General features: G+C 44.0%; 2 protein-coding genes across 3 annotated transcripts; one reads left to right on the top strand and one right to left on the bottom strand.

Annotated features, from left to right (window-relative positions):
• Positions 1–11,493: 11,493 nt before the first annotated feature.
• Positions 11,494–15,273, bottom strand: MRPL9 (mitochondrial ribosomal protein L9). 2 transcript variants are annotated; one of them, XM_028503172.2, is made up of 7 exons: positions 15,088–15,273; positions 14,758–14,914; positions 14,137–14,261; positions 13,868–13,918; positions 12,798–12,899; positions 12,225–12,308; positions 11,494–12,111 (listed from the first exon to the last, which is right to left on the bottom strand). In XM_028503172.2, the coding sequence occupies exons 1-7, from the start codon at positions 15,235–15,237 to the stop codon at positions 11,977–11,979; spliced, it is 804 nt and encodes a 267-aa protein (XP_028358973.1). In that variant the 5' UTR covers positions 15,238–15,273; the 3' UTR covers positions 11,494–11,976. The 2 variants fall into 2 exon arrangements, with proteins under 2 accessions (XP_028358973.1, XP_028358974.1); XM_028503173.2 differs by lacking the exon at positions 12,798–12,899.
• A 128-nt stretch (positions 15,274–15,401) lies between these two features.
• Positions 15,402–21,505, top strand: OAZ3 (ornithine decarboxylase antizyme 3). Its single transcript, XM_028503174.2, is given in 7 exon segments — positions 15,402–17,254; positions 17,831–17,943; positions 18,224–18,284; positions 18,286–18,360; positions 19,141–19,316; positions 19,796–19,881; positions 20,623–21,505. Coding segments are annotated over 7 exon segments (657 nt in total). The 5' UTR covers positions 15,402–17,251; the 3' UTR covers positions 20,766–21,505.
• The last annotated feature ends 116 nt before the right edge of the window (positions 21,506–21,621 follow it).

The raw sequence follows: 21,621 nt of genomic DNA, 5'->3' as shown, positions 1-21,621 counted from the left end.
TTAACTAACTTTCTCTGACACTGCTTTGACATGGGAGGGAAGGGAACTTCGTTGCTGCCAGGTGAAAGTGGAATTTCAGATGTTCTACTTCACCTCTGTTGACACCCAAGGTAAATTGAGCCTTTCTTTACAGCTGGTGGGGTGTGAGTTCCAGCTCCTCACATGGTCTCCAGTAATATTACGGGGGATGTGACTTTGTTACTGCTGGGTAATGGTGAAAGTCCTAACTCTCCACTAGGTGTCCTTTCATACTACCTGGTGGGAAGGTAGGTAGGAGTAGACGCCCAGGTTCCTACTGACACCATGGTCTGTAGTGACACCATGGGAGGAGAGGAAGGCTCGCTACTGGCTGGGGTGGGGGATCCGAATCATAGTTCCCTACTTTGTATTGTGTGACACCACCCTAACGGGGGTGTTGGGGTGACTTCTTATAATCTTATGAGGGTGGAAGTCTAGGTTCTACACTCAGACTGGGTATGGATGGGGGTTAAGGCCACAGTATTGTCTGCAATGTCCAGTGAAAGTAATCACCTAAAAGTTTTGCCTCACTAGGCTGCCCCTTTCCTTTGGCTAGTAGGTGTAAGCTGCTGTTGGGGTTTTGTTTTGGTCTGTGCCCCACTGGCACATCCAGGTTACTGATTTCTTCAGCTCCAAGACTGGGATAAATGAGGCAAAAACAAACAAACAAACAAGCAAGCAAGCAAACACAACAAAGAGTCTAACAACAGTGTTAATCCTTGGCTCCTGAGATTCCTAGCCAGCCTACTTTCTTCTTTCCACTTTTCAAAGTCTTACATTTGTTTTATATAATTTCCTGTGTTCAGAGTTGTACCAGGAATGGTAAAATACATTTGCTGCATCTTCCTCAAACCAGAAGTTCTATCAGTTTACTTTTCATTTAGTATAGGGTGGGCAAAAGTAGGTTTACCGTTGTGAGTAAGCAAAACACAGTTTATTCTTGTATTATTATTAATAATTATTCTCATAAAAACAACTGTAAACCTAGTTTTTGCCCTACCCTGTATATTGTATTTTCCATCTCTAGCTATTCCATTTGGATCTTTCTTATGTTCCATTTCTCTTGTATTTTTTTGTTGCCTTTACATTCTTTTTTAATTTTTTAATTTTTTCTTTTAAAGATTACATTCTTTTTTAAAAATTACATTTTATTCATTATGCTATTACAGTTTTCCCAATTTTTCCCCTTTGCTCCCCTCTGCCCGGCACATCCCACTCCCTCAGGCAACCCCCACACCATTGTTCATGTCTATGGGTCATATGTATAAGTTCTTTGGCTACTCCATTTCCTATGTTGTACTTTACATCCCCATGGCTATTCTGTACTTATTTGTACTCTTTAATCCCCTCATCTTTCACCCATTCCCTCCCAGCCCCCTCCCATCTGGCAACCATCAAAGTATTCTTTGTATCCATGATTCTGTCTCTGTTCTTCTTGTTTGCTTAGTTTCATTTTAGATTCAATTGTTGATAGAAGTATTTATTGCCATTTTATTATTCATAGTTTTGAACTTCTTTTTCTCAGATAAGCCCCTTTAACATTTCATATAATAAGGGCTTGGTGATGATGAACTCCTTTAGCTTTACCTTGTCTGGGTAGCTCTTTATCTGCCCTTCCATTCAAAATAATAAATAGCTTTGCTGGGTAGAACAACCCTGGCTGTAGGTCCCTGCTTTTCATCACTTTGAATATTTCTTGCCCATCCCTCCTAACCTGCAAAGTTTCTTTTCAGAAATTAGCTGATAGTTTTATGGGAACTCCCCTCTCAGCAACTAACTGCTTTTCTCTTGCTGCTTTTAAGATTCTCTCTTTATCTTTAACCTTTGGCATTTTAATTATGATGTGACTTGGAGTGGGCCTCTTTGGGTCCATCTTGTTTGGGGCTCTCTGTGCTTCCTGGACTTGCATGTCTGTTTCCTTCACCAAATTAAGGAATTTTGCTTTCATTATTTTTTCAAATTGGTTTCTGATTTCTTGCTCTTTCTCTTCTCTTTCTGGCACCCCTATGATGTGAATGTTGGAATGCTTAAAGTTGTTCTAGAGGCTGCTTATACTGTCCTTGTGGGGTTTTTTTTTTTATTCTTTTTTCTTTTTGTTGCTCTGATTGGTTGTTTTTTTGCTTCCTTATGTTCCAAATCATTGATTTGACTCTTGGCTGCACCCACCCTACTGTTGTTTCCCTGTAAATTGTTCTTTATTTCAGTTAGTGTATCCTTTGTTCCTGACTGGATCTTTTTTATACTTTTGAGGTTATTACTAAGTTTCTTGAGGTTATTACTAAGTTTCTTGAGCCTCTTTGAAGTCTGCATCTGATAGATTGCTTTTATCTCCATTTTGTTTAGTTTTTTTTTCTGGACTTTTGACTTGTTATTTCATTTGGGCCATATTTCTTTGTCTCCTTATTTTGGCAGGCTCCTTGTGTTTGTTTTTATGTATTAGGTAGAGCTGCTATGACTCCCTATCTTGGCAGCATGTTCTAATGTAGTAGGTGTCCTGTAGGGTCCTAGCACCCAAGATGGGTGCTTGAAGTACACCCTTCATGTGGGCCAAGTACACCCTCATCTTGTAGTTGAGTCTTGATTGCTGTTGGCAGATCAATGGGAGGAATTTACCCAGGTCAGTCAGCTGCAAGGACTGGCTGTGTCCTCTGACCACCAACTTCCACCCTCCATGGAGGATCAGCTGTGCCCTGTGGAGGGGCAGCATAGTGGTGCTACATCATGGTATGTAGCTATCCACTGGGTGCACAGGCTCTGGGGTTTCCCAGGTGGTATAGGCCAAGGTCAGCCCCAACCTGTGTTTTCAGGGGCCACCACCCTGCATGAGATATAAAGCAACCCGAGATGGCTGCTACTTGTGCTGGGCTTGGAGATTCCCAGGTGAAGCCAACCTGTGAATCTAGGCTGGCTGCTGCTAGTGCTGGGCCTGGGCCCACTTTGCAAGAGGTATGGGGGAGGAGGACTAGGGGCTCACTGAGGCCAGCTGTTGCTTGTTTGATAGGATTTAGGAACTGTGAAGCATGAGACAAGACCAGCCATTCATATGAAAAAGTCATGGTTAATAGCTTGGGTGGGTCTGTGATTTGGGTGGGATGGAGTCTCAGGGAGTTCTAAGATAGGACAAACAGTGTTAGCAAGGTTGATGGAGTCTCAGATATGACACCAGCCTGCCAGCTCTGTGGCTCTGTGGGGGAAGGGCTCAGAAAAGGGACTATGGCCTCTGCCTGTCTGTTTGGGAGAAAGCTGTCTCTCCCTGCTCCCTCCACTTCCCCCACCCCACCCTGCTTTCACCTTGATGCCAGAAACTTCAGTTCCTCCCTGTATGCCACTGGGGCCTTTCAAGCTGCTACACCAGTGCTGGAGCTCAGAGGGAATGAGTCTGAATTAGTACATGTGTGGGTTTTTTTTTTTTTAAGAAAAATTTTAAAAGGTTTTATTTATTCATTTTTAGAGAGAGGGGAAGAGAAGGAGAAAGAGAGGGAGAGAAATATCAATGTGTGGTTGCCTCTCGAGCACCCCATACTGGGGACCTGGCCCACAACCCAGGCATATGCCCTTACTGGGAATTGAACTGGCGACCCTTTGGTTCACAGCCCACACTAAATCCACTGAGCTACACTAGTCAGGGTCGTGTGTGGGTTCTTTGAGAGGAACTGCTTGGAACTCTAGAACTTTCTCGCACTGACTGAAGACTCCAGTAGTTTCTTCCACTGACTCAGTTGCCCAGCCCAGGGTTTTTGCAGAACCCAGGGCTGGGCAGCCTGCTGTGGTGTTGGGACTCCTCACTCCTGAGATATCCCTCCTGAATTTTCATCCACCACATGTGGAATGGGACCAGCCCATTCTGAATCTCTGCCCCCCTACCAGCCTGGATGGATGTGGTTTCTTTAATTCAGTAGTTTTCAGACTTCCATGCAGCTCAATTTCCGATGGCTCTGAGTGGTGGTTGTTCTATTGTTCAGTTGTAATTTGATGTGGTTGTATGAAGAGGCTGGCTGTGTTTACCTATTCTGTTTTCTTGACTGGAAGTCTACATTTTTTGTTTTTGGCAGTATAATATGGTTTTATTTACACAAATACAGTGTGTATACAATCTGTCTATTAATTTTTTCTCTGTATAGCCTGGCATTGGGATTGATGACTTGATGGCCAGCTGGGCTGCTCTGTCCACAATGACTCTTTTTGATTCTTTGAGGAGACATTGTAAATAATATCATAGTAAGATTTGTTGCACATCATCAGTACTTAAAGCTCCTTGACATTCTAGACCAGAAACTTCTGAAAGCCACTGGGCAGCATGTGCTTTTTCTTGTTGTTCCCATAACCAACATTGGGCATTAAAATGTGGACCTTGAATCTTCTCCTTGCCCTATTGTCAATGCCTCTGGGTTTCTCCTAGTTCCGCTTAATTTTGACACATGGGTCTGACTGGTGCTGGATGAACTTCTTGGTCTTCTTTTTGACAATTTCATGAGGGGTCTGAGGGCAGCAATTGTGCGGAGTAGGAGACAGCTGCCACCTCTGTAGGTAGCACTGAAAAAGAACTACCTTTACATTCTAAAGTGTATGAAGTGTATTTATAGTTATTTGAATGTCCTGCCTACTAATTCCACCATTGCTATCATTTCTGGGGCTGTTTCTCTTGGTTTTGGTTAATATTTTCCTTAATCTTTTTTTGTTTTTGTATATTTTATTGGCTATCAGACATTGGGAATTTTATGTTGTTCAGTGCTGGATTTTGTTACATTTCTTTAATGAATATTGGTCTTGGCTCTGGCATACATGGTATCTGATCCTTTCAAGGCTTGCTTTCAAGCTTTGCATGATGGGTCCAGGGTAGCGTGTACTCTAATGTCCACTACTACTGAGTTCTTTTGAGGACTCTACCTGATACTCCATGTATTATAAGATCTATTCACACTGGCTGTCAGAAACACAACCCACTCTCAATCTTCTTGTGTGAGCTTTGGGAATTGTTTGGCCTACTGCTTTCTGGTGGTTTCCCCCCTAGCATCATGGAGTTTCGTCCCATGCATATAGATCAGTATTCAGCCAAAGATTTGAGGGGACCTCTCTTCAGATCTTCAAAACCCTTTCTACTATTGTACGTTTAATTTCTGGCCAATTTACCTTCCACAAACTCTATATCTTCTCCACACATGGAGACTGCTGGCTTTATTTGGGTTCCCTCCTCTGCACTGCTTCCTACTGCACAGTGCAGGAAACTACCTCAAGGCAGTAAACTGGGGCAGTCATAGAGCTCACTGCATTTCCCTTTTCTCAGTTAATAAAGTTCTGTACTTCCTGATTTCCAATATCTATAACATTTCTTTTATAATTTTGTCTGGTTTTTATAGGTGTTTATAGTGAAAGGGCAGTCTCTGTAGCTGTGATTCATAGGTGGAAGTGTAAGTCTTCCTGAGCTAGTATTTTTTTAAAAAACTAGAAACAACAGAAGAAGCTTAGGTCCCCGGGACAAAGGACCCTGATACCATGACAAGTGTATAGGTAATAATTCCTCAGTCCTATTCAGTAGGGGCTTATGATCACTTATTTGCATAATATACAATGCAGAAAGAATAATAATAACCACCCTGGATAGTGTGGCTCAGTGTTGAGCATTGGCCTGTGAACTGAAAAGTCACCAGTTTGACTCCCAATCAGAGCACATGCCTGGGCTGTGGGCCAGGTCTCCAGTTGGGACCATGCAGAGGCAACTGACTGATGTTTCTCTCACACATTAATGTTTCTCTCCCTCTCTTTCTCCCTCCCTTCCCCTCTCTCTAAAAAAATAAATAGTCGTATTTCTGGAACAACCCAAAACACTAGTTTAAAAGAACCTAAGTACCTCTATGTTCATTGCAGTGTTATTTACACTCGCCAAGATTCAGCCCAAGTGTCCATAAGTAGATGAGTGGATAAAACAACTATGGGACATTTACACAATGGAATACTACTCAGCCATAAAAAATAACATTTTACCCTTTGCAACAGTATAGATGGACCTGGAGAACATTATGCTAAGTGAAATAAGCCAGTCAGAGAAAGACAAGTACCATATGATTTCACTCTTATGTGGAATCGAATGAACAAACTGAACAAACAAAAGCAATAGACTAATAGATGGAGAGCAGATGACATCTGTTGGTGTGGGGAGGTTAGGGGGTGTAAGGATTGAGCAAAAAGGAAAAAGGACTCATGGACATGGTCAACAGTGTGGTGATTGTGGGAGGCAGGGGGTGTAAGGGGACAAAATGGTAGTGGAAAAGATACAATAAAATTTAAAAAAATAAAAGCTTTTAAAAAAGTAATAATATTCAACCATTTCAAGAATTGTTGGATACAGGATCCTATATGACATTAATACTCACTGATCTGAAGCATCATCATGGCCCGCTTTAAGAGTAGTAGTGTATCAGCCTGGCTGGCGTAGCTCAGTGGATTGAGTGCGGGCTGCCAACCAAATTATCACAGGTTTGATTCCCAGTCAGGGCACATGCAACCCACATGCCTGGGTTGCAGGCCATGGCCCCCAGCAATGGCACATTGATGTTTCTCTCTCTCTCTTTCTCCCTCCCTTTCCTCTCTAAAAATAAAGAAATAAAATCTTAAAAAAAAAAAAAGTAGTAGTGTATCGGGGCTAGGTGACAAATGTATTCCAGTCCTAGATGTGACTCTCATTGGGTCTACTGGGTTCACAGATCCACATAGTGGTCATTTCACTGGGTCATTAACAGATAATTGAGATGGACATATTTGATATTTGACTTCTACATTAACCATGTTAGGTTACGAGATATCATACAGAGGAAGGCCAACATGATGTTCCTGAAACTGCCTCCATGATCTCATGCCAAGATAAATAAAAATATCAAATTAGTGGCCCTTTAAGACCTAAAGGATACAGAGATGGTGGCCCCATCATAGTGCCATGGCCCCTGCTAAAACCATATAGTTCCTGGAAAATAACAGTGGATTATGGCAATCTCAATCAACAAATAGTTTCAATTGTATCAGCTGTGCCAACTGTGATATCTTTGCTAGAGCAGGTTAATGAAGGCTCAGTTACATAGTTGGTGACCATTAATCTGAACAATATAGAAAGAATCATAAAAAAATTTGCTTTCACTACTGAGATAAACAATAATATACATTTACAGTCCTGTGCCTGGGCCATATAAACTCTCCCACCCTCCGCTGCAATATAATCTGAAGCAACTTGGATCATCTGGACTTTCCATAAAATATCACATTACTATATTGATGAAATCATGCTAATTGCACAAGATGAGCGAGAAGTGGCAAGTACATTGGAGGCCTTGGCAGGATAAGCACTGTTCAAATGGTAGTACACAAATCCCAAATATTTAGTGAAGTTTTTAGCGGTCCAATGGTCTGGACCATGCCATGACATCTCCTCCAGAGTAAAGGGGAAATTTCACAGCTCACTACTAAGGGAAGACAATGCTTGGTAAGCCCCTTTCAGGCCTACAGATAGCATATTCCACACTTGGGAAAATGGCACTGACACATATATTGGGAACACAAAAGATTGCCAACTTTGAGTGAGACCCAGATCAAGCAAAGGCTCTGCAGCAGGTCCAGACTGTGGTACAAATGGCACACCTATTCAACTGAAGATGTCAGTGCTGGAACATATTCCACATGCTGTTTACAGCACGCTTTAATAGGAAGTCACACACAGGCCCCAGTGGTTCTAGAACAAGGCCATGCCATCGAATGAGTATTACACCTTTCAAAAGATTGCAGCTGTCATGTTACTTCATCCTAGTTGAGAAAAAGTACTTGGCCATGGGACATAAAGTGATCATGTAGCCAGAAATGCCTATTATAACCTGGGTTCTGTCAGACTCACAAGTCATAAGCTTGGGTGGATGGGTCCCTCAGCAGTCCTTCATAAGATGAAAATGATACATATAGAATTGGGCACAAGCAGAGCTGGAGGACAAAAGCAAGCTGCATAAGAGGGTGGCCAGACCCCCATCACCCGCCACTATTGCCCCAGTGCTTCTCCTTCAGTTCATGTCTATCACCACACAGAGCAGAGGCAATCCCTTATGATCAGATGACAAGAGAGGAAAAAGGCTGGGCTTGGTTAATGTACGGGTTGTCACAGAAGGTGGAAGTAAGCTGAAAATAGACTGTGGAGGTACTATGGCGCCATGTAGAAAGGCAGCAGTGAGAGGAAATCTTCCCAATGGGTGGAGCTTCAGGCAGCACACTTGCCTGAAGAAAGAATACAGACTCGTGGGCAATGGTGAATGGCTCTGCTAGTTGTTCAGGAGTCTGTTAGAAGAAAAAATGGAAGTCTGAAGACAAGGAATTTTGAGGAAAAGGCGTTTAATTTACCCAAGAATGGGTACAAAGTGTGATGATCTTTATATTGCATGTTAATGCCCACCAGAGAACATCCACCACAGGAGACACGAATGACTTAGCCAGTCGGTATTAGCCAGTCTCTGTCATTGGCACCCGAAGATGGGAAATGGGTGTATGGATGGAGGAGCCATGGCGAAAGCCATGCATGAGCCCAACGTCAAGGACTCAATAAGGTTGATCAAGCTACAGTTGCTGTGAATGTCCAGCTTGTCAGCAACAGAAACCAACACTAAGCCCCTGATGTCTCTACTTCCTCAAAGAAACCACCTGGCTACTTGGTGGTTGATTATATTGAATCCCTGCCACCCTGGCAGAGGCAGTGTTACCTCTTAACTGGAACTGATATGTCTTAGGGGTATGAGTTTGCCTTTCCTGTCTGCCAAAGGCATACAGAATATTTGATCCATTAGCATGAGATCTTGTATAACATTGCATTGGACTACAAGACCCACATTATATCAAGGAGGTACAGCACTGGGTACATAACCATTGGATCCACTGATCTGATCACATACCATTGCACCTAGAATGATGGAACAGCCTGATGAAGGCACAGCTGAGGCACCACCTGGATGATCCCCTGTAAAGATGAGGAACCATGCTCCCAGATGCAATATATGCCCTGGATCAGTAGCCATCCTATAGTGCTATGTTCCTAAGTAAAATATATGGGTCTGGGAAACAACTGGACATATGCAAAATCCCCCATTACCATCAGTCCAAGTGACCTAGTTGGGGAAACTGCCTCCTATCCCAACTCTGGGCTCTGAGGATTTAGAAGTCCTGATTCCCGGAAGGGAAATACCTCCGCCAGTGGACACACCCAGAGTCTCACTAAACTTTAAGCTATGGCTGCCACCTGATTACTTCAGGTCACAACCAAGAAGACAAGCAGGTAAAGAAAGAAATCACTATCTTGGCAGAACTGACCATGAAAATCAGGAGGTAGGGCTGCTGTTACACAATGTGGACAGGGAAGGACAATATTTGGCATCCAGGCCATCCACTTAGGTATGTATTGCTTCTCCTTTGCCTAATTTTGATGATGAATGGACAAGTGCAGTCATGGCCTGAGAAAGGCCTGATGACTGGCTACCTTATTAGGTAACCCATTTGGACCAGCAGAAGTGCAAGTTGAGGGGTTGTGGGTAGGAATCTAGAATGGGTAGTTTAGGAGGGAGATGATACGTACCAACTGCAGGCTTAAGACAAACTGCAACAGCAGAGGCTGTCTGTGGTGTGGCTCAGACCTTCATCTTTTAAGTTTTCCCAGAAAACAGGGCCCATCAGAATCCTGAGGGGATCATTCTAGAACTTATAAAGCAAATAGATTGGAATAGTGCAAGAGGTGGACTGCAGTGGAGACTGGTGTGCTGCTCAGAAACCCCTTCAGGACCGAAGCACTCATTTCTCAGGCTGCTGAGAATACTGATACCTCTCATCTGACGTCCCCTCTGGGAACTACCTTTGCCTGAAGTCAGTCACCTCACTGTAGGTCATGCCCCATTCCCATCAATCTGGGACATATTGGTCTGGCCATTTGTTTCAGCAGGACACACATTTCTGCACAGCCATCCATCCTAGTTGGACCGTGTGGGATTAACTGAAATCTTTGTTGAGACAATCAGCTCAACTCCTTCCTCTACCCAATCCTGCTTCCTACTCTCCCACACAGGTGTTGATCTAGAAAATTCTCAATAAACTTCCTGCATGCAAATCTCTACCCTATGGCAAATATTATTATTATTATTTTTATCAGGAAGACCTTGTTGTCTTTTTTTTAAAGATTTTATTTAGTTCTTTTTAGAGGGAGAGAAACATCAACATGTGGTTGCCTCTAGCATACCCTCTACTGGGGACCTGGCCCACAACCCACGTGTGTGCCCTAACTGGGACTCGAACCAGAGACCTTTTGGTTTGCAGGCCAGCACTCAATCCACTGAGCCACACCAGCCAGGGCCTATGGCAAATATCTAAACACTTTGAAACTAGTTGTGTGGTGTTGTGCCTGTTGCTCAATTTCAGACTTCATGATGGTGATGGTGGTGGTGTGGAAAGATGCTGTGTTAAATAAGCTTTCCATTCAGCAACAGTAGGGATGGGGATCATAGAAATGGCAAATTTCAAACAATACCAGTGCTAGACTAGAGTTACATACAGCATTCTGGCAAGTGTGAGCCTGGGTAGTTTTCAGTGCAACCACGGATGACAGACCTCTCATTAGCTGAGATGGCTTCATGTGGATGAAAGTGAATTCAAGTGCTTAATTATCTGGGAGTGGTAGCTTAATTGACTCAGTCTGACAAAAACTAAGCGCTGCAGGCTCTGGTTAAGGACAGCAAGAGTCAATGTCCCGTCTTTATCCTTCTTAAATTGCATGACCCCTCATTTATGACTCCAGCATAACTCACTTGTCAACAGCTGGGTATTTGTCCCATTAATGGACCTCAAACTTATGCAGAACTACCTCTTTCATCTCTTATCAAGGCATCATCCCATAAGATGACCAGCCCCCATCTTAACTTTGGTTTGGTTTGAAATCTTAGTGGCTGGTTCAAGAAACAAAACAGGTTTCCTTTTTAAGCTTCTTCCATCCCAGCTTCATTTTCCCCAGCAATTACCCTTGGGCTTTAATTCAGATTGCCTTAGAAAAGTAGAATCCATTGTGCTTATTTGTTTATTTAAAAAAAATTTATTTGATTTGAGAGAGAGGAAGAGAGACATTAAATCATTGTTCCAATTTTTTTAAAAATTATTTATTTATTGTTAGAGAGAGGGGAAGGGAGAGAGGGAGAGAAACATCAATCAGTTGCCTCTTATGTGCTCCCAACTAGGGACCCAGCCCAAAACCCAGGCACGTGCCCTAACAGGGAACCAAACCAGCAACCCTTCAGTTCACAGGCTGGCACACAATCCACTGAGCCACACCAACCAGGGCCATTATGCATATTTATAGTGATGACTTATATCAATATACCTAATGAGAGCAAGTTTTAAGGCCAAAGACATTACAGCTCATGAGCAACTTGCCCATAGCAACTGTAGCCTGCAAATATATCCTATTCTTCCTTTTTAGTAGCAAACCTTGGTGGCTCAAGGGGACATCCCATGTGGATATCCTGTCCCCAGTCTACTGAAGCACAGTAGAAAGAACACCTAAAAAGAATACCTCTTTATTTCTTCTTGAGACATAAATGTTCGTTCACTTTCAATGATAAGGATGAGTCAAGTACTAAAGATAATAACTAGCTCTTCCATTTGTTCCAATGAATTCCAATGGAGGAAGAGGAAATAGGATCGGGAGTGTTTTAGTCTATTAATATTTGGCTTATTGAATCTATAGCTTGGTACTTCTTGAGCAGGATTACCCCAACAAGGCTAGATGTGGTAACAGTAGAAGATGAAGATGGCAAAATGATGAATTCAACATGAATATACAGTTTTGTCCAATGTTCCAACATGCTCTCTAGAATTCAATTATTCGGCCAGAGCTGGCCCATCTTTGCTCCACTGTGCCTCAGATTCTGCTTTGCTGCTTTTGAGGGAGAACAGGTAGGTTCACATTGTCTGGGAGCTGGTGGAGGCCATTCTGTTGGCAGCTTGCTGGGCTAACCAGTGCTTATATCTTTTGGTCTTGGGCCTCTCAAAGTTCACCACAGACATGGGTACCCTTACAGTGTCAAGGCCATTTACCTGTATATAAAAGAACAGGAATCCCCAGAGATCAGTTTGTAGATCAGAGCTAATAGCACCCAATCCCAGCTTTTCACCCTGCCAGAAAAAAGAGCTCATACGTGAATACTCACCGTCACCTCACACCAATACTCGCCCCACCGTGTGATGGGCTCTTCTGGTAACTTTAATGCATGTGGGGCTACCACAACACCCAGCTGGAAAAAGAATCATAGAAAAAGGAGCTCTGTTTATATGTCTGTCACTCTAGGCAAGCTCATAAAGAGGGTTCTAGAATTTCCTGTACAGAGCTGAATAAACCTGGGAAGTTTATCCTGGCTAATCCCACAGGAGGGCACAGACCTCCACAGATAGTGGCAGAGAAACTCAGTCCTAATTTCTCAGAAAGGTGGACTCACAAAGAGAAAAAGGGCGAGAGACCTAAATTACTTCATTCACAAAAGAAATATTCTCCAGTGAGCCACATTTCTTCAGGTTTTCCCTAGCTGGAGAGGAAATAAATGATACCATCTCTTTTCATTTGTCTTCAAATTCTATGTAACCACCGTTATTTCTCAGCCATTTCCCTCCCATACCCCTGCAAACCACCCAAGAACACTTCCCCTACTCCAGCTAAACGCACACTGTTCCTGACACAGGGAGGTAGCTCCTACCCTCAGTGTACAGCACTACATGGGAACACTCACATTTTTGAGAAAGTGGCGAGCAACTATTTCAGGGTTTAGCTCCCACTTGACATTGTTCTTCATCCCCACCTCCAGGTGACAGCTTCTCAGAAATTTCACTGTCTGGAAGGAATTATAAGCAGGGGTTATGTTAGAGCTGGAATCATGTTAGCAAGAGGCACAATTTCTGCCTCACAGCCAAGACAGGTGAGAACAGAGAAAGGAATGGCAAAGAACAAGGACATTCTATGTCAAGGCTGATATTGTGGGAATATGTTTTTGTGCCGCTTTGGGGGAGAATGCCCACTATACCTAGATGTTCCTCATCAAGGGGAAACAGGCCGTGTTTCTGTGTCAATGGGGGCCACTGGTACACCTCAGGATGGAATGGCTTTCATAGACTGTTTTAACCCAGTATTTTTGGCACTTTAATACCACCCCTACCCGGTTAATGATTCTTACAGAATAAAGTATCAATTCACTCACTGAGGATTCAACATGTTTTGTAAATCCTGCCCTAATCCCCTTTCCAGCCATGTTTCCTAATATTATACTATACAAGGCCTCTGCTTTAGCTAGACTAGTCTACTTTCTATGTTAATGCATGCTTTAAGTGTTTTCTTATACTTTTTCTTATATTAAGAATACCTTTTACACCTTCCTGGCCTAACCAAATCCTACCAATCCCACAAGGCCTAATTCAGTCCTGTCTGGGAAAAAAGCCCTCTCCAATCACCCTAATCCATTTTGGTCCAGGTCACTCTTATCATTTACTATCTTGAGTTTATTTGCAGGTAATACATTCTAACTTATCTGTAAATATTCCTGAGGTTCCCAAGTCAGAGACTTATCGCACACTCTTCCATGGTCCCCTGGTGCCCAGGTCGGGGCCTCACTCATTTAGCCAGGGCACTTCACCCAACAGGTCAGGATTTCCCAGGAGGTTCCAGTACCAGTTATAGAAGTTACAAATCTTCCCCTTTTTGCTACCCTTGTGTCTGAATCAAGAGACTTCAAGGAAATCAATGAACCTCTCAAGAAGAGGTTGGTGATTCCTATAGATAATAAAGACTTTATATGTTTGTACTCACCGCCTCACCTGCTTTAGTCTGGATCTTTTCTAATTTTCCTTCTTGTCTTTGCTAGAAAAGAAAGTTAAAGATGGAAAGGGGAAAAAAAAGAAAAAGAAAAGTGAGCCCATAATAAATGACAATAAACTCTTACTATACTAAGCATAGATTGGTTTTCTGAATTCCTGTTCTAGTCCCCGCTTCATTTTCAAATTAAATACAAAAAGGACAGAAATTGCTAGAGAAAATCTTAAGGTTTTATTCCTCCCTGTGCATTTCCTTGAGCTCACCAACTTCTCTTCTTCAAATAACTTCTTGTTTTCAGGAGATGCATATACCGCCAGTCCTTGAGGAAGCAGTCGATTACGGCCCACAGATTTCTTAACCGAAACCACGTCACCCCGGACTCCAAGCTCTGCCAAAGCAAACAGAGACACTGGGTCAGTATCTCATGAGAAGATGACCAAAGGTAGAAGCTCCTCTCATTCTCAGTTCTTATTCTTCCTAGAAGAAATGTTAATATTCAGTAGGAACAACATTTAAGAGACTTCTAGTTAGTTTCTTGAGGGCCTGATTTAGATACTTAATATTCCCTGTACAAAGTGAAGCGTTGTCCTATCACAGGATTTCGTGTCGGTGGCACACAGGCCTCTCCGCCGCGCGCGCGCGCGCGCGCACACACACACACACACACACACACACACACAACGATGTTCCTGCACTACTAATTTTCAGCGCAAGAGGCTGAAGCACAATCGTAGTACTTTTTATGGCTTTCTCTTCTCAAATGTAGACCTGATTTTTTCCCACAAAGTAGGAAAAGGCTACAAACAGCTGAGGGGACAGGGCAGGAAAAAGTTGGTGCTACGCAGAACCAGCCTGGGACTGAAGTACCTGTGCCTCGGCCTTACCCTCTACTGACTGCGTGAGGATGAGCTCTAGGTTCTCTTTGGGCCGGTGTTTCGTGTCCTCCACCAGCTTGTAGACGCGGTGTCGCCGGTGCAAGCGCGGTTTCCGTCCCTCCCCGGCCAGCGGCACCTTCCACCAGCGCTCCACGATGACCGTGCTCTGGTGGCCAGACAGGCAGGATAAGCGAGTCTTCACGCAGAGGCCCCCGGGTCCCCGAGATGACCGCCACTCCAGGAGAGCCCGCTACGTCTCAACGCGCCCTCAGAAATGAGACTCGGGCGTAAAGGGCCCCACCAGAGTCCAGGGTCCCGACACCCAAACCTGGCCCTCACCCGACAGTGAGAGAGGCTGAAGTTGCGTTCTGGGCCGGGGGTCCTTCCTTCGAGTGGCAGCCGCAGCAGCACCCGGATTCCTCCTTGCACCAGCCGCTCAGCGGCCGCCCGCAGCAGAGCCCGGCCCGGGACCACCATGGGAGCCGCCATGTTCCCGAGCACTGAGAGGACCTGGAGGAGACCGGCGCCGGCGCAGGGAAGGCCCCCGTCGCGTGCCCGCGGCGCGCCTGAGTCGGCGCGGCCGCGTCCCGGCGAACCGGAGCCGAGGGCTAGGCATCGCGCGGGGTGGATCGCAGCGGCTTTTCTGCCTTGCCGTGGCGGGGAGGCCAGAGATCCGAGTCGATGCTCCGAGATTCAGCGTTTTCCTCACTCCCTTCTCCCTGTTTCTTTTCGGGGGAGGGATGGCCATTGCACTGACAGATAACGGAATGACTGTTAGGTGGACTGACCCGGAAAAGACACAGCTGTGGGCTTTGCCGTATGTAGCTCTCTGAAGTCGCTTCCAATTCTGACAGTTGATAAACTGGATACTGAGGGGAGGGAGTTGCCCCTCTCACCTTTACTTACTTGAAATCTACCTAAAGGTGGTGAAAGGATGAATTCCGCTGGAAAACTATGATAACCCAGGATTTGTCTTTTAATCTGTACAAGTGCGGTGTTTAAGATAATATTTAAAGAATCCTAAATCATAAGGGAGATAAGCCATAAGAAAAGGAAACTATGGAGGGGCTCAGTACTGGAGAGAAGATCCGATAAATGGAATCAGTGAGGTCTGTTTGGCAGAGGAGATTATGGAAAGATGCCCTGTGCATCATATTATTTGACCCATAAATGGCCTTTGATCAGCCGTCCCTCCTCAATATATTTTCTTTACTTATCTTCCAGGGCACTAGTTTTCTTCAGTCACCTTTGCTGATTTCACCTTTTCTCCCTTCTTAGAGTGCCCCCAGGACTCAGTGGTTGGATCTTGACTCTTCTCAATATATACACTCCTGACTATCTCATTCAGTCTCATGGTGTGTAAAGTACTATTAATATGCCAATGACTTTCAAATTTCTATCTCCATCCTAGACTTTTAAACTCCAGACTTGAATATCCAACTACTTGTCTTGCCCTTATAGTCTAATGGACTTTTCAAAGTTACCATGCTCCAAACTAAACCAATCTCTATTCCCCTGTCCCAGACTGCCTCACCTGGAGCCTTTCCCATCTCAGTTGATGGAAACTCCGTTCTTTCAGTTTTTTGAAATTCTGTGGGTTCTATCCTTAAGCTGCTTAAGGAATCTTACCATTTCCCATCACCTCTAATGCTTCACCCTGGAATAAGATATTACCCTTCACCTGGATTACTGCAATAGTCTTCCTGACAAATGTCGCTTTAATGATCTGCAGTTTATATCAGTCAGAGTCTTTTTAAGAACATAAGACAGAGCATGTCATTCTTCCAGCCAAAAACTTTGAAATTACTACCTGCTTTACTGAAGTCCATATAATGGTCTATAAGGCCATATGTGATCCGGTCTGACAGCTCTGACCTCACCTCCCTCTCCTTTCCTACAGCTTACACTGCTCTACCCACAGTGGCCTCCCTTTTCTTGAAAACACCGGTTACACTTCCTCCTTAGGGTTTTGCGCTGGTTGTTGTGTTGGCATGGATGGAATGCTCTTACCCCTTCCTCGCCTCCTTCAACTCTGATTAAATGTCACCTTTTCAATGAGGTTTACTTGGTTCACCCTTTTATTACTGCAACCTGCCCCATCCCCTCTACACTCCTGATCCTCCTTTACCCTGCTTTATTTTTTCTTCATAGTATATTTTCTAACATATTATTATCTATTTGTTTAGATTTGTTCTCTCACTGTTAGAAGATATGTCCATGGGGCAAGGATCTTTGTTTACTGTGCCTGACTCATGGTAGGCCCTCAATATTTGTTGAATGGATGAATGAATATGCACAGGTCTCCTACTGGTGGCCCCAGAACTAAGTTTTACTCACAATGTTTTGTTTTTTAATTTTTTAACTCAATTTTTAAAAATTGGAGACATTTACCACAAAAACCTGTCTTTCCAGTTTGTTGAATAATCATACACTCTGGTACCACAGAGTCTACATTCCTGCATGGCAACTAGATGGATGGAGCTGAGTTGTGTTGGCTTGAGACATGGTGTGAGCTTTCCATTTTGCTACAGCTCCACCCAGCAGCTCCACTAATTTCTTTTAGCTGTCAGGACTCCTGGAGACAGTTTGCAATTCTTGCTCTACAAGGCATTTAGAGAGTTTAAACATGTGTAGCACCCTTGGATTGTTAAAGGTAGGAATGATAATGAAAATACTGAACTGAAAGGAGCCAGGAACCAAACAATCAGGTCAGCCCCTGGACACCAACTCTTTAGTGGCAGAAACTTAGGGGAGGTGGTGTTTGTATGTGAGGGTTGGGGGGAGGGGCAGGCTGGGTAGGCACAACAAATACTCAGGGCAGGGCTGTTGACCACTGACCCAGTTGTGAATTACATACTTGGCTAAAGGGGAAGGGTCAGGTATCGGGGCAGCTGAGTGCTGAAATGACATAAAAGCTGACTCCTTGTCCATGTCATAATGCCCACCGGGTCACAATGGCATCAGGTTGCCTAAACCTTTGTCATCCATCTCTGAACCTCACTTTGCCACAGGGAGGCACTGAACTGAGAAACTGCCTTGTAACAGGTTGCGCCCCTCTTTCTACTCCCTTTCTTATATCAAGAGGGGAAAAACACGGAACTACCTCTACCCAATCTGGTCACCATACGCCTATTATCTCTACTGTTACAAATACCGGATCACCCTCCGGGAGAAAATGATGCCTTGTTACAAAAGGTACTTGTTTTCATCTCTACTTCTGGTTGTTTATGTAGAATGTAAGGAAATATACAGGCATTTGAAAGAACTTCTGAAGTGGCAAGAGATGATAATAGCAAAGTAGGGTGAAAGGCTACATGGAATTTAAGAATTTTTCCAACTGGCTGGCTTGGGAAAATGGAAACAAACTGCTCTAGGGAAGATAAATAGTGCCAGAGCCTGGTCCTGTGTTCCTGGGAATTACGACCATTTCCCCAACTCAGACTTAAACTAATTTGGGCCTCTTTTTCCCAACCAGCATCACTTATAAGGAACGGGAGGACTTGACACTCCGGCCCCGTTCCTGTCTTCAGTGCTCCTGAGTCCCTAGTAGGCCCCCAGATGGGCAGAAGCACCGAGCAGGGTGACCACGACCAGCTTAAAGAATTGTATTCGGTAAGTGGACTGTGAGTTGGTGCTGGGCAGTCCCATGCCTGCTGTAATGATACCTTGTACAGAAGGAACATTAGCTAGTTGGAAAAATAAATCATAGAAAGAGCAAGATGAGACCTTAAAGCTCATGTGTAAAAGCTACTTGCTTTATAGATAAAGACTCTGGCCCAGAGATCTTAAGGTGGTGGTGAAAAGCAGGATGGCAAAAGAGGAAGTGGAAACAAAGAGCAGACTGTATAAAAGACTTGTAGGACATAAGGCTGTTCAGATGCTAACTTGGACTAGAACCCAGACCTCCTGCGCTTGCCCTTGTATCATTTTACAGTAACTTGCTTGTGTGTGACCTTTGCATTTTAGATGAGAAATGGGAGGAGAATTGTGAGTAAACTCATTTGATGGGAAAAAGTGGAAGGGTATCATCAATAAGACACAAACAGATGGCACAACTTTATTTAAATAAGCTTTGTGATGTAAATGTCAGTTTCAAAAGGGATAGTACACCCTGAGCTGAGGTTAGCAGGCAGTAATCCTGCATTGACATCTGAATCCAGATTTCAGATGTTTGCTATTGAGGAGAACTCTGTGACAGAAAAGGAGTGAGGTCTTAGGGCTAAATGATATATAGTTGAATAAGACCTTGTCTTCAGTTCTCCCAGGCTCTCCATCAGCCCCCTCCTTGCTTCCTCAGACACCCAAATTGACCTGAGATCTGATGTGTAAGTACTAGCTGCATGCTGCACTTAAAAGTAGGAGATGTTACTCTCATTTGTACTCCTTTTCCAGGCTGGGAACTTGACGGTGCTGGCTACTGACCTCTTACCCCACCAGGACCCTGTGCAGTTGGACTTCCATTTCCGCCTCACCCCCCAGACCTCTGCTCATTGGCACGGCCTTCTCTGTGACCATCGACTCTTCCTGGATATCCCATATCGGGCCTTGGATCAAGGCAACCAGGAAAGGTGACCGAGCCTGGATGGGGAGTAGGGAGGGAAGAGAGTTGGGGTTTCACGCTTTTATCACGTCATCAGATACTGGGCATACTGCTAACCAGTGAGAGCTGACTCAGGAGCTGGATAGAGTCAAACCACTGAACTGGCATGCAGACAGGCCTGTGAGCCAGCCTGGATCTGGGGTTCAAGGGATTAACAGTCCATGGAAGGTTGCTGAATTCAGAGTCAAAAACACAGACGTGAGGATCCATAAACAGTTGAATAGGACATGCTTTCCAGTTGTTGACTTTATAGAGTGGTCCCTTCTCCCCAGATACCATCCAGTCTCATAGTGTGCAACCCCTTGGCTTCAGAGAAAAATCTATCAAAACTAGTCTAGCAACTTCATTTCATGGCTTGGGTTAGCAAAAACTGACCAATAAGATTTCTTTTGGATTCTGAGTTTGCTAGACATTTCATTAACCATGATTTTTCTCCCTGGCTCCTAGTTTGACTGCCACACTGGAGTACGTTGAGGAAAAGACCAATGTGGACTCCGTGTTTGTAAACTTCCAAAACAACCGGAATGACAGAGGTGAAGATCTGCTGTCCTTGGTCCTTCGTGCTGCAGCAGCTAATAGTGACTTTTCCTTTTTAAGAGACCCTCTTCCCCCCAACTCTTTTTTAAAAAGGCATGGTCAAGCATTTCAGGTTACCCCCACCAAGGAAATGAAAGTATATAGCATTCTGTTCAAGTTACAAGTGGACTATTAGGAAGTTCCTACAGATAAATTTCAGAAGCCAGGCTAAAAGAGCACTAATTAAATTACACAGAATCCATTGAAGGAATTTGGCTGGTAGGACAGAAAGGATTTCAAATATTAGATACCAACAGTATGAAAGGGTTAGGCATAAGATCCATAAGGCCAGGACAGGAATATATTTAACTAGATGCTTGGACCACATGTTAAAGAAACTACCACCTTGTCCCTCAAGGACTTGATACTCTGTTGGATATAAGTCAAAAGATGGTGAAGAGTTTATACCATCATTGTGTTAGGCACTTCATAAACATCTTGTTTAAATTCTGTGAAGAAGGTTCTATAGTCCCCATTGTACAAAGAGAGTAAGTTCAGAAGGGCTAATTCGTAGGATGTCACAAAGCAAAGCAAGGGTTAAAGCCAGGGTTATAGTTTTAAAGTCTGACTTCAAAAGCACATCATCCTGATGCCTACACTAGACTACTCTCCCCACAGCCATTCCCTAATGAAAAAATCCAGTCTCCGGGGGAACAGTGGTATTTTCAGAGTGTCCAATTTGTTCTCTTCTTTCACAGGTGCCCTACTACGGGCCTTCAGCTACATGGGCTTTGAGCTGGTCAGACCAGGTCACCCTGCTCTCCCTCCCTGGAACAATGCCATCTTTATGGTGTATCCCCTTGAAAGGGACTTGGACCACCTGCCCAGTGAACCTCCCTGAACATGCTTATTCCTACTCTGTGAGGGGCTGGGGGCCTTGATAAATGAGACCCAGGATGTGATTCGAGACACCTTCTTCTATCCTAGGAATAAAGGGTAGTGCAATCCTCAAGTGTTCACTGTTTCTTGGGGGGAAGGTGGGATCAGCTGGAATGGAACATGGGCCGTACAGAGCTGAATTCACTGTAGGAAACGTTAATGACTGAGAGATCAGAGGGACCTGAATAAAGAGGAAAGGAACCCAAGGATTTTAGGCTCCTTTTACCATCCCCTCACTCCAAACTCATTTTCCCATTTATTCTAACCATTTACTGAGCACCTGCCAGGAGCAAGAACTGAGTCTTACTGGGAGACTTTCATTGATGTATTTCAGTTCAAACTGGATACAAGTGCTAATTCCTTCTCTTTGGATGTGGAGAAAAGAGAAGGGACATGGGTCCCACAGCTTTGACTTGGGGATTTCAACAGAGAAAATAACAAGTAGGAAGCATAGAAAAGGGCATTCCTGGCAGTAGGAAAAGTACAGGGTTGTGTTGAAGAAGGAACCCATCAGAATGGGATGTTAATCGACAAGACTTAAAAGCCACATTAAAAGAACAAACTTTATACGTAGCAAACTGTAGCTAGGAATGAAATAGTGCTCGTTTCCACAGCAAGAAGTCTTAGGCTTTTATATTACAGGTACTCTTAACAGTAAAGGCCAAGGAGCCAAGGAAACGGGGTTAAGTGACCTCATGACTTTGCTGTCGAGTGGCTCCAATTCCAGGGCTGAGGCAAGGTCTGAAAGGTCAATGGCAGCCCTTTACTGATTTTTCTAAGACTGCTCATTAGAGCTGCTCCTCCATGGGAGCGTGTCT

This window comes from Phyllostomus discolor, chromosome 14 (genome assembly GCF_004126475.2).
Source record: "Phyllostomus discolor isolate MPI-MPIP mPhyDis1 chromosome 14, mPhyDis1.pri.v3, whole genome shotgun sequence".
Taxonomy (NCBI): Eukaryota; Metazoa; Chordata; class Mammalia; order Chiroptera; family Phyllostomidae; genus Phyllostomus; species Phyllostomus discolor.
Note: the sequence above shows the minus strand (reverse complement) of the source record. Positions and strands in the feature narration are given on the sequence as shown.

Bases quoted from the DNA above. Each gene is read 5' to 3' on its own strand.
- MRPL9 (XM_028503172.2), bottom strand. From the start codon at position 15,237: ATGGCGGCTCCCATGGTGGTCCCGGGCCGGGCTCTGCTGCGGGCGGCC. The intron at 14,915-15,087 runs GTGAGGGCCAGG...TCTGGCCACCAG, and splicing joins TCAGCCTCTCTCACTGTCGG to AGCACGGTCATCGTGGAGCG. The intron at 13,919-14,136 runs GTGAGCTCAAGG...TTTCTTTTCTAG, and splicing joins TATTTGAAGAAGAGAAGTTG to CAAAGACAAGAAGGAAAATT.